This window comes from Aphis gossypii, chromosome 1 (assembly GCF_020184175.1).
Source record: "Aphis gossypii isolate Hap1 chromosome 1, ASM2018417v2, whole genome shotgun sequence".
In the NCBI taxonomy this organism is placed as follows: Eukaryota; Metazoa; Arthropoda; class Insecta; order Hemiptera; family Aphididae; genus Aphis; species Aphis gossypii.
Genome location: NC_065530.1, coordinates 42,263,473 through 42,277,384, shown reverse-complemented (window position 1 = coordinate 42,277,384; position 13,912 = coordinate 42,263,473). Strand labels below are relative to the sequence as shown.

Sequence of the window (13,912 nt, the reverse complement as noted above, 5' to 3'; positions counted from 1 at the left end):
GAATTTCTATGTATTAGAGTATTTTTTTTTTATACTTCAAATATATTAGCATGTACAATATTATATCCACGATTTAGTTCATATAATTTTTACTGAAAGGCATATAATTACATACTTATAAAGTTGTTGATTATTATTTTAAAAAAAACTAATGTAAAATCATATTTATCTGCAATGATTATTTCATTTGCCATAAATATATTATTTATAAACTGACAATGTCGATTATCAAATAAAGAATACAATTTTATCTTATTGATAGATATATGAACGCGAATTGATGATCGAGTACGTAGATACAACATTATTTGTTTGTGTGTGACATTTTAATTTAACATTTACATACGAATTTCGAAGAATTCCAAAAATTCAAAGTAATAATGACAATTTGTAACAAATGATTTACAATTGATAATAAAATATTTAATTATATTATTTGCGATAATTTTTATTGCATATAAATTCTAACACTAGTAATTACTATTATTATTGTTAGTGGAAGGTATTAGATCATTTTTATTTAAAACCGTAAAAAAAAATTGTAAAAATATTTTTGATTTTAATTTGAGTGATTGTTTTTAAATCGACCAAAAAACCTAAGTATTTCAGCAATCATTTTAACTAGTAACATAAATAGTATTAAAAAAAAAAACTTTTTAACTACTTAGTTCTTACACTTGACTTGATTATTATTTTATGTATCTGCACGAAACACGCTTTATCATATTAATTATTATTTATTATTATACTGGGTATACTAATAATTCATTGAATATAGTTTAACTGTTGGTGATTTTCGACGGAGTACACGTAATAATATTAATAAATACATAGACACAAACGTCATAGGTATTATATAATATACTACGTATACGTATAATATAATTTCATTCATCTGCTGCAGCGATGTATTCCATCATATATAATAATATAATATACCTACTATATTATGCTGTGGAGTATATTATTATTATTATCGTCGTTAAACATCGAACGATTTACGCTAATTTTGAACGGGACTCGATATTATATTGTATCGGATATCAAATCATGAGTGGCTCGCGTGGCAGGTACTCGAAAGGTAATAAAGAAGCAGTCAGCGTAAGGGGATACTCGCCCCCGAACAATATAATATATATATATACACTTTTAGAGAGATTTTTATACAAATATGTGTGAGTGTGTGGGTGTGTGTGTGTGTAAGTGTGTATACCGTACCCTCAGCTGCGTGTAGAAATTCCCGAGGGTGATTTAGTCGGCCGCCGGGGACAGACGCGTGCTGAAGCCGGACGCCGCACAGATTGTTAGCGGTTATTATTATCTTTATTATTATTTTATTTTTACTCGAAACCTGCGACGAGATGACGCGATGAATTTTTCATGTCTGCACATTTTATACCGTCCGTTTCGTCGTTATTTTCGGCAGTGCCATCCACCATAATACAATACGCTGTATACGACGTAATATAATCAGTAACACGACCTATAACTATACCTACGTCTAATAAATATTATATTATTATACTGTCGTACCGACTTGTTTACGAGATCGTCGTCGAATTATAGTCGAACGTCTGATTTTACGATTTTCTCTCATAACGAACGTATAATATTATAGGTTTGATGAATGTCCAATGTGATAAATTATTACTACACATTTACATGACGTTATGAATCATTAGACACTTTCAATAGATTGATATCGATAGAGACACTCTTCGATTAGACTTCTGAAGTTTATTTGAATGTGACAAATATTTTTATGTAAATTAATTCATAAATTTCCGCAAACATTTACCGAGAATCGTAGGAGAGATTTATCCATCAAGCCAGGTTCATCTTACCAATATTGATCCCTATCCTAACGCTGTCATGGTTCACGGGATAGTAATTGTAACGTTTGGGAAATCACATAGATTTCCTTTTGGTGAAACTTGGTCGTTGGACTAAATAACAAACTAATTTTTTACAACTATAAAGTATTTTTGAATGTGAGTTTCAATTTTTCAAAATTTTACATTTTGTGATCTTATTGTTTCAACAATTTTTTTTTTACAGTAAAGCGAGATTTAACAATAAAATAAAAATATTATTATGTAAATTGTATTTTTTGTTTAAAATGCATCATATTTGGAACTTATGCTATTACTAGGTTTGGTTATCACTCTTGGATTTTGTACTATAATTCATTAGACCATTTGTAGATCTTTAAGTACAGCGCTATTACATATTATAGCTTTTACGTTATAGACTATGTTTGCAACTCGAATACCAACTAATTTATTCGTGTCACTGCAGAAGTGTGTACCTAACTTCCGCAACTTCTATATACATAGAACTCAATTTCAAACCAGAAATTAATTAGTAAGCTAACTTATAAGTATATCGATTAGTGGTTATTGAGGATAGAGGCATTACAGGCAAAACGTTGGTAATCTACTCCAAAAACGTTCGAGAAAATTAGTGTTTACCTCACCGTATGTACATAATACCTCTATATTATACACAATTATATACGTATAATGTATATAATATCACTAAAAAAAAAAAAAAATGTCTCCGCTCTACACCCCATGAATATGATTTATATTATACAGTGCAGTAATGTAAATACACTTAAACACAATCAATATTAATCGCACGTACCGTGGTGTGCTTTAGCGTATGTACGGTACAATGTGCTTTTCTCTAACGAGGCTTTCGGTTCTCGGGGATCCGTGGTCAGGTTAGTCGACTCGTACCGTTCACTGTCGTCGGTAGATTGGGGTAGGGGCTGGTGTGTTGGTGGTAGATTATGTTAAGGACGTGAAGGGGCGTCCCGGAAGAGTGGCACGTTCGCGTATTATACACGTAGGTGTATAACGTATAGGGGTTTGTTTATAAAAGCCATTTACGAGTTGGACGTCGTCGCTCTATCGTGGTGATATATTCGTCGTAATAAACACATCGCCGTCGAGTAGCAAACGGATGGATCGCGAGGTGCCGGCGGGCGTGCTGCAATTTTCGCTCCGTCCAAAACGTCTCGACCATAACCACGGTATATATATATACACACACACACACCACACACACACACATAATGTGTGTGTGTAGGATAACAAAGAGAAATCGGCGACAAGTCGGGGGATTAATAGAGTAGCGTTTGACAGACGTCATCGGTTCTCTCTTTCTCCGAGACGGCGGTGACCGCGGGCGTGAGTTTTTGTTTTGCTTTCTGATGGCGAATCGGACCACGCACGCGATTTATTATATTTATAAGTCCGAAGTCCGTACGGTCGTCATCAATCAAACTGTCGTTATCGCGAACGACTTTGGACAAGGCCGAGAGGGAACAGTATATATATGCTGCTGCAGAGTCGTGTCCCTTCCGGCCGCGGGATTGAATTTCGATTATAGACGACGACGACAACGGTTTATATATAGGTACCTCGTTTATATAATATAACGTTGCACTCTACACTCGGCCTATATAAAATCTTTCGTGCGGCAATGCGTTATCGATATTAAAAGTCATCGTGATTTTTCTCTTTCCCTAAAAAAAAATTACAAGAAAAAACCACTAAATGTAGTACACGGTGAATGATAAATCGAATGAATATTCTGTTTTATTTTCTTTTATTGGGTAAAATAAAACTTTAGAACCATGGATTGTATTTGAAAAAAATTATTTTGTTTTACGTTATGTATAATTAAAACTGGATTCAACATTTTGTAATATACGTTGTTTGTTTTTTCATCACGAAGACACACATCAAATATATTAAATTTATATTAAAACTTTGGAAATATACATAGTTTTTCCTTGTGGATAGTGTGTCGAGGGTAAATTTTCAAATATTTTTTAGAGGAGCGCTTAAACTATTTTATATATTTATTTGTCAAAAAATACTCCCACGTAGGCTCCAGGATATTACATAATATGTAAATATATTCATATATTTGTGTGTTATGGTACATAATAAATACAATTTAAATTTGAAAAAAATTTAATTGACTATATTACAACTAGGGATAAAAAGAAAATTTCAAAGTCCCATATGGATATAGACAAAGGGAAATGTAAACAGGTAAATCACTTTAGAAACGGGCGTTTCATATATTGAATAGATCAATGTCGTTTAATTTGTTGTATTCTCAAAAGATACAATCTATTGTAACCATAATGTGAAGTGTTGTGGGTTTTAATTGGAAATGTATGAAACAAGAACGAGACAAGTATTGAGGGACATAAAATGTATAGGTCTCATTAATTCAGGACAAGAAATCATTTAATTTAAAAGTTTACGTATGAAATAAATGTCTAAGTCTGTGACCATAGTTTTAAAATTTATACTTTTATCTGCGGGTTTTTATATCACTAGTAGAATAATATCATTATAATATCAGTATAGGTATGTTTACAACAATAAAATATTTTGACCTAAGTATTGACGGACAAATTATCATCTCGAATGTCAATGCTCCTACACAGTAGTTCCATATCTATATACAGTAGCGTCACCCTAGAACCGCTTTTTTCGTAGGAAATCTGAACGAAACTACTTAACAATCATTAAGTAATGATTTATTATTAAAATGTTAATGCCTTCTAAAAATTGTTTATATTTTGCACCATACTCTGGCTTATATTCACCGTCGATTATTTATATGTTAATACTTTAATAAGTTAAAAAGTAGTGTATTCCTGTTAGTTGAACGTAGTGTCGGCGCACTAAAGCGCAGAGAGAAACTGCAGAGGAAAAAGTTTCCGGGCAAAGAATGCAAAGCATAAGAATGCAACTACGCGCGTATATATAACACAATAATAATAGTATATATATATATAGTGTAAGTCGGTTTGGCGTTTGCGGAAATTAATTGAATTGCCGTATACCATTGTGCAGCCGCCGACGCGCCCCATTCGGTTTTAATCACTCGTGGTGCGAATACACGGGGGACGCGATTCCGTAACGGCGGCGACGTTCGTATCTGGTCCCGACGTCGAGTGGGCTCTCTTCTCGTACTCTTTCTCCCACTCGTCCCGACGGTAGAATAGCACGTCTTGTAAGTACGTGTAATATTATCGTGACACCTAGTGAAACTGAGTCACACGTGCATTCCACCTAACTATATATTATTATGCACCAAACGGTTATTTTGACCGTAATGCGCTCGTTTTCTTGAAAATTATTATTGTTTTTTAAAAGTATAATATAATATTTACTTTTTTGCGTATTTTATGTTTTCCTGTGATTTTTTTCCTACTTTTTAATTCCTGTATATATATATATATATTATATATATTTTAATCTTTTAATTAATATTTTCCTTAATTTTATATTTCTGGGAATAATTTTCCTATAAATGTTATCCTAAAATATTCATTAATTTTCAATTTGATTATTCTGTGAATTATTTTGCGGATAATATTATCTGCTATTTCCACCATAAAAGCATTCCTGACAAACGTTTTTGGAATATAATAAAATATTTGTGACAGAAAATGTTATTGAAAACTACTCATCACGATATTAGTAATTTTCTGAGATTTTCAATGTACAAAAATTGAATTTAAATAAATTCTTTAGTTACACAACTTATAGTATTAATTAAGAGTGGAATGGTACAGGGGTAAAAATATTAGTTCCTACTTCGCTAATTTATATTGTAGGAATTAAATACTTATAGGTAAGTGATAATTGGTGATAATTAACTATACTCGTTCGAAACTCAATTTTTATGTATATATAATATTATACTATATAAAAATATCATCTTATACACACTTTATTATTTGAATTTCTATAATAATGTAATGTTTTATCAATGATTCAGATTATTTTCAATACCGATGTATCAAACTAATTAAATGTTGAAAAAATTATAGTCCTTTAATCATATTTTTCTAGTAGTACTTTATACATACTTATTTCAATGTCCATTCATTGCATTGAATCTGCTTTCGATTTAATTTATTTTATCTCTCTGCAATCCACTGCACTCTCTTTGTATCTTGAAATTTAATATCTGTTTTTTAAATATTTAAAAGTACATTTTGTGGATTTTAAATGTATAAAAAAATATTAATTTTAAGTAATAGAGAGCTTTAAGTAGTTAATTAACAATTTTTCCATGGAAATTATATTATGTGGATTGTGGATGCTAAAACATACAAAATTGTTTTATATAATAGAGAAAAGTAGCTATATTTAAAATAAAATATGTACGATTAAATTGTATATTAAATAGAATGATTGTCTGATAATGATTTCAATCAAAAGTTTATCGGAACACACGGCCATATTATATTACAAACGGAAATGATTGATTTTTGTTTTTTATTTTATTTTTTTCAGCCCAAATCAACAACAGTACGATGAATTCGAATTTGCAAACAAATCACATTTAGAAAAGTCTTCCATTCCGTAAATATCAATTTATATATTTTATTATTGTTGTATTTGTTATTACTATTATTATTATCAATGTTGCATTATGCTTTCGATAAAATTCATAAAATATTGTAATATGGACAACGATGTTATACTTCTTATAGTTAACATGTTGAATAGAAATGTTATTTGTTTTTAGCTACACTGAAGATTATTCAGGTAGTGGTGAATTCGGTCTACAAAGTCCTACCGAGTCGTTGGCTTCGCCCGTTCGTCCGCCACTTAGACACATCGATAAATACATCAAACCGGAAATACCGAATATCAGCAAAAGATATACAATAGCTATACTAACATGCGTCGGTAAATATTATGCTTTTTTATGTGAAATTTATAATGATATTGATGACACCGTCTGAAAATAGTATGTAATTGTAATATATCATGTAATATTAATATTAATAATAAAATATGATCAATTTAACTGCTTGTATATAATAACTAGAGACAATATATTGATGACCAACAAAACAAAAGTATATCCCCCTCCACTTTTAGTTACCATTAAAACTCTATAAATTTACCGTGAAATCTCAAATTATAATTTTTACATTATAAATATCATTAGTGGACAAAATTAATAAAATAAAATATGTGTAAAAAAATACGTAAAAAATTCAAAATTCCATTACATGTTATTCTTAATTGTACAATTATAACCTATATTAGCCGGTATTAGCTTATAAACTAACCTAGGTCACACCGTAAATCGCGTATATAAAAAAAAACAATTGCAAAAGTCATCAAATTTCTATCTTTAATCGGACGTTTTCCTTTATATAGGTTTCATGATCTCATTTGGAATGCGGTGCAATATGTCAATGGCCAAACTGAAATTTCACATAGGATCCGATGTAAGTAAAACGCTTCAATGATAAAAGTTTTTAATTTTAAGATAATTTATAGTCTAAATGTTCTAAAATTACAAATAAAACAATAATAAATACAAATATTAAAAATATACAGCATCAATATTCATAATTTGGTATATTATGCTCAAATATTATTTAATATTATAATAATAAAAAAAAAAAAAAACATTCAAGTTTTACTATTGCTATAATTATTAATTATTATACTTGAATTATATTATTTAGAAATGCATAGGAACATAATATATATATTTGACATATATTTATGGTATTTTATTTACAAAAATGATTGATTTTCATTACTATTTGTAAAAATTTTCATTTATTATTGTTCCATTATAAGACCATTACATTTGCATTTATTAAATATTTTAGTCTGTAGATATTCGACATTATAATATATTCATATGCATAAAAATGTGTATACACTGTAGAAAGGTAGACTGACAAACAGTACATGAGTACATCGTTTATAAAAACCCATTGGGTCTCAATTATTTACAAAAAAATAAATGCACACGCATATGTGTATATAATACGTTAATAATAAATTAAGATAATAATATATTTGGTAAATGGTGGATAATTTTGAAGTTCGAATGGTAGACGGTTCGTAACCGTAGTTAGTGTAATTGAAGCTCTACTGTATATTCAAGAACTAATTAGAGCTTACGAGTTAAAATAGTTATATAAAAATATCCTTTGATACTCTAAATAAGAGTTTAGGTAAACACTAAATATAATTCATAAAAGAAAAACCAATAGAAAAGGTAGACCCTACTGTTTACAAGTAGAAGTTGTTATTTTTTGGTAGGTAAATTAGGTAATTTTTTGAAAAATTATGGCACCAATAGTGTGTTATCGTTGATTTGATTGTAATTGTGTTTGGCTGAGATAATGTTTTATACTTTAATTGTATTGTTATCATTATTTTTTTTTAATTAGGTACATTTATATATACGTATTTTAATCTTTATTTAAATCAAAAAATAATGAATTCAACTCTTCGACAGTTTAAAATTTGGTATTTCTTTTACATATAACATCATAATTTTATTTTAAGATAATTGTTTTTTATAAAAATAATATAATTTGTACAAAATATATTTTCTATATAGAAGGTTCGTATAAGTAAAAAAAAAAAAAAAAAACTTAATGTAACTATACAACTAATGAACAAATTTAACTATGATTTATTGTTATTATATTATTATTGTCAAATTGTATCTCGTTAAGTTAATAGTTCCCAACAAAAAAAGTATCTCATTCTTTAAGTAACTCAACTTTAACTTTTTTACTTGCCCAATTTTGATTATAATATGATTCGTAGTTATGTGATTATTTTCGTCGCCGATCGAGTTTTCAGTCGATTATCGCCCGAACCGCACCCCGAGGCGAGCTCAGAATTTTCACGGTTGCGCCCTCAGTTGCAACGCGCTTAATGTACCGTAAATCCGGTTGAAACGCGCTGCACATATAACGTTTATATATATATTATATGTGAACAGTTCCCCTAGTTCGGGTTGAGGCTACTGCATCGTTTGACGACGACGCGGAGGCAAAAGCAATCGCATTTCGTTTGTCCGTTGCCGCCATATAATAATATATATCGCAGCCTTTTCTCCAAATACCCGCCAAAAACATTCCTCGCCACAAACTCGTCCTTTGCTCGAATATCGACTTCTGCTGTCATAACGCGGCGGGGTGGCTGCTCACCAAACGGAATTCGTATTGAATATAATATTATATTATTGGCACGACAATCGTGATGATGTATACCATATAATATTCTAATATTATGCATCGCTATCGGGTTATGATGTCATAGAGTATAGTATCGCCGCATGGTCAAGACGACGACGACGATAATAATAGTAATAATAATAATATCCTTACGTTGAGACATTGTGCTTATAGGTATACTAAACTATATAATATTATATTTACGAGTAGGATTGCCGTCGAGAAGATCCTTTGCAGCTCACGCGGTTTCCGAGCCACTTATAGTTGAAAACGTCACGCTAGACTATACCCTCGCTTCAGCGAGACTACACTCTCTAACCAACGATCGGTCTGGATATGACAACATTTTTTTAGAGCGTCTCACCAAATTTCCTTGGACGTCTTAAAGATAGTTACCGAGCTATTTATTATTAATAATGTGCCGTCCAGACTTCATGCACATGATAATAATATAGACCTTTTTTCAACTGTATCCATAAATAACAATATTTGATGGCAATTCTTAAAAGTTTAATCTCTTAAACTTGTTAATGCCGTTTTGTTTTTATTTTTCAAAATTATTTTAACCTAACCTAACCCGGCATATGGCGTATTTATCACAGAGAACTTCACTGGTCGTTTCACTCAGATATTATTGTATTTAAAAAATTTAAAATCTCGTCTAATACTCGTCTATTACTATATAGGGTAATAATCTTATCACTAAACTGAGATTTTCTCAGTAAATTATTTTTTTTGAAAATATTTTTCATGTATAAAGTCGTTAATGGACTCTTTAGTTTGGAGCAGTAACTAGACGTGTACAAAAATTGTATCTAGAATTTAAAATATGTATATAGCATATTTAAATTTAACTTGTTTAAGACGGCGTATAATCCTCCTAAAAACACCCCGTATAATATGGTATGTTCAGTTTGGAGAATGATGTTGATGATGCCATCGCAGTCGGAAACTATACGAAACTTTGTTCTTCGACTCGACTTGAAATGTGTGTCTGTTCTAACAACCGCTGTGTTCGTACATGCGACAACGTGATTTCATATAATTGTTCACAGTTGTACGTTTTTGATAAGAAACTACGATTTAACTTTCCACACTCGTACGGTCGAATCAAAATTGATCGTCAACCCGATATTATGATGTTATGAATCATAATATCATATTATACTATGTTACTTTCGGTAGATTGACGCTCAAACATTTCTAAAGTTAATCGTGTACTATTAATGTATTTACAAAATATCATATTGTAAATGTGATTTTTTAATACTTGATAATATAAGCAAATGTGAATAAGTTGATAAAAATAAATTAATTGAGTTTGGTAAGTCAGCGTTACAATGTTAATCCATAGTCTATAAGTTATTCAGTTATTGATTAACAAAATATATATTTTACTCTTAAAGTTTAAAATAATTAAGGAAAATATTAACTTAACTCACTTAAAGAATAGTTTGTACATTTTTTAAAAATAAATTACCATCTACATGTGACCCCCATAAGTATAAAAGCGATTGTTTAATTTTTTTAAAATAGAATTTACAATCATTTTACCTGCTTAAGCTACGCAAATATATAAATATATTATATATACTTGCTGTACATTTTATCAACAATATTTTTATGTAGATGTATTTTTGTGATAAAATTAATATTTTTAAAGAAAATTAATAAAAAATTGAAAAATTGCTCATAAAATCTAAGATGGCGAACACAGTGGATGGCGACTTTTTTGGTAATCAAGAACCCACAACTAAACTTTTTGCAAAGTCTTTAAACTTTTTGATTTAATTCCGGAATAATTCGTTAAATGACAGAACTATAATAATAATAAATTGCTATTATTATTAATTATTATAATAATATTAAATATACACAGTGAATAAATAAAAAATAAGAATTAAGTAATTAGGTATAGCTGGTAATCGATCATAAAATGCTTAATACGATTTCAATTTAGCGTATTATTTAACTGGAAAAAGTTTATTTGTTATAACGAACACTTATAGTTAAGTTAGAAGATTAAAAAAATGGTTGACTAAGTTAATAGATTTTTTTTAAAAATATGATACATTTTTAAAATTCTTAAATCTTTTGCATAGGACGATAACGATGCTCAGAACAATATCACCACGACTACAGCGCACACGCCTTTGGGTAACACGCCGATTCACGAACGGCCGGTAAGTTAATGTTAACATTTTGAAACGTTATGCACATATTATGTTATAATAAAATTATAAATAACGACGTTGTGCCGCATACTTGCAGTAAATCGACCAATGTCAACGGTGAGCATAAACGATAATCACATTTTTTTTGTAGATCAACTGGTCCCTTGGGTCGTTTGTCGCCATCGAGATGTCATTCTTTTGCGGATATCTGATCACCCAAGTGCCCGGCGGTTTTCTGGCGTCCATGTATCCGGCAAACAGGTATTCAATATTTCAATCATATTATCTTCAGGCGGTTGATGGTCGATAATAATAATTAATAATACTATATAGGCTTATCAAACTACAATATTATATATTGCATTTAAAATTTTTATTTTCGGACTATTTCTTCAATCGTAATAATATCATGACAAGCAGTATTGTGAGTAAACATAATATTATTTTTTAATTATAATTCATTTAATATATTATGTCGTATTCTACGTATTTGAACATTGTAATTAGTAATTATTATTATTATTTATTACAAACCATCATGGCCGTCATAATTTTCAAATATGTGCATTATCCAAAACTAGCCATAAATCTCGAAAATATTTTTAAAATATCAAAAATATCAATTTTTGAAGGTATTTTCTTAGAGGTCATCTACAATAATTCGTTTCTTTTATTAGAAAATATTGTGATTACTTCATTATACTATTTCACGTTATTTACCTATAAGTACAGTGAAACTTTTAAATGCCAGATACTCCCGGTTGCTAAAATATTTTTCCGTTATTCAAAAGTTTTTGACATTTCGAGAGCTCAGTTAGACATAAATTGTAATTTTTTCCAAAAAAAAATGTCAGTTATTTATAGGTAGTCGTAATGAGTGATTTTACATTTTAACATATGAATCTATTTTTCAGAGTGTTCGGGATCGCTATTGCCATGTCGTCCTGTTTGAATCTATTGGTGCCTTCGGCGACGGAGATCGAGAAATCTTTCTACGTAATAGTCATCAGGATGTTTCAAGGACTGGTAGAGGTAATACTAAGAATACATATCGTTGACTTTAATACAAAGATGTATCGGGGCGTTGCTCGAGCAATATTTTAGGACAAGTTTTCATTCGTGGTATTTATTAGTACAATTTAAAATTTTCTGGCACCATTGTCGAAATGATGAACTACTGAAAACTCTAATATTTCCAAATAATGTTTTTAACCACCGTGTCGAAAAAATTTATTGGCAAATCTATGAACACGTCAAATGTAGGAAAAATAATATTTTATCAGTTTGTATTGATAATAACTAATAACTAAAGCTCGGATTTAGTAGAAAATACATTTTTGTAAAGAGTGTGATAAAAAGTAATTCTTAAAAATTGCTTTCTATCATTTTTATTATAATGGAGTAAACTTTATTTTGGTTTTTCCATTTCATTGTACTTTTCCCCGTAAATTTATTTTTTATATAATATTATTGATTATATAAGCCGGGTTACCTTATACTATTTTTTAGTGTTTCACCGTCAAAATTATTTTGTTTGTTATCGTGATTTTATTAATTTATGTCTGATTAAATATTATTATACATTATTGGAGTACAAATTATCACAATTATAATATCAAAGTAACTGTATTGAATTATGAAAAGGGAAAGAATATAATATAATTCTTTTTGTTTATATTTTTCAAACTTGAATACGAATTTATTTTGTTCTCTTAGCAATTATACCTAAATGTTTTTTACTATTTATTTTGCTGCAAGGTCTTAGTCCTAATGACAAAAATGTAAACTTGGGAAATCAGAGTAAATTTTTTCCAGTAATTTTTTTTTTTAATATGAAATCACATTGTTTTTAGTTCAAACGATACTCAGAAACAAAATTGCATAAAAAATAGTAAAAATAGTACATTTAATGGAACAATTTATATAATTTATACCTATAATAATGTATAAAATAAAAATAAAATATATATATGAACAAAAATTTGGGTATTTTCAATAAAAATATCGGTAGATTCAACAAAATCATTATTGATATTTTTAATTATAGCTTTTTTTCTAAAGATTATTAATATTTTATTAAAACCGAATTGGTTTTTCATACAAATAAATATATATTTTTTAAGCTTTCTTTTTTTTAATAAAAGTGTTTCTATACAGAAAATAGAAACTTTTTGTTAGCAAATTATATAATTTACTTTATTGATTTAACCTTATATAATTGTATATGTATAGAAGATTAGATTACCTATTTTGGTAGGTATTTCCCTTTTTTTTCATTGACTCGCCCCCCCCCTTCCCCCACAAATACAAAATGTCCAAATCTTTTAGCTGGTTCACTATGAAATAATTCAATACATTTTGTGTAATGATCGCAGGGTGTTACGTATCCAGCTTGTCACGGGATTTGGAGACATTGGGCGCCGCCGTTGGAAAGATCGCGTCTCGCCACAATAGCCCTTTGCGGTTCGTACGCGGGCGTGGTGGTCGGCATGCCGCTGTCCGGTACTCTAATCGACTGGTTCAGTTGGGAGGCACCGTTTTACGTATACGGTAATCCTATATTTTTATAATAAAAGTTGTAAATTTAATAAGTGAACATAATTAGATTATAGTTGCTTGAAAAGTATTAATAAACAATAAACTTATCTATTCAAGCTATCATAGAATAGTTGATGAGTTTGTGAGATGATAG

General features: G+C 29.5%; 1 protein-coding gene across 1 annotated transcript in view; it reads left to right on the top strand.

Annotated features, from left to right (window-relative positions):
- The window catches only part of LOC114122000 (vesicular glutamate transporter 1-like), a 78,666-nt gene that overhangs the window by 54,449 nt on the left and 10,305 nt on the right, over window positions 1-13,912 (top strand). The window contains exons 3-9 of the mRNA XM_050198666.1: window positions 6,336-6,404; window positions 6,571-6,734; window positions 7,215-7,285; window positions 11,149-11,229; window positions 11,372-11,481; window positions 12,135-12,252; window positions 13,596-13,770. Of these exons, the coding sequence (XP_050054623.1) occupies window positions 6,336-6,404; window positions 6,571-6,734; window positions 7,215-7,285; window positions 11,149-11,229; window positions 11,372-11,481; window positions 12,135-12,252; window positions 13,596-13,770 (788 nt within the window). The remainder of the gene's footprint in view (window positions 1-6,335; window positions 6,405-6,570; window positions 6,735-7,214; window positions 7,286-11,148; window positions 11,230-11,371; window positions 11,482-12,134; window positions 12,253-13,595; window positions 13,771-13,912) is intronic.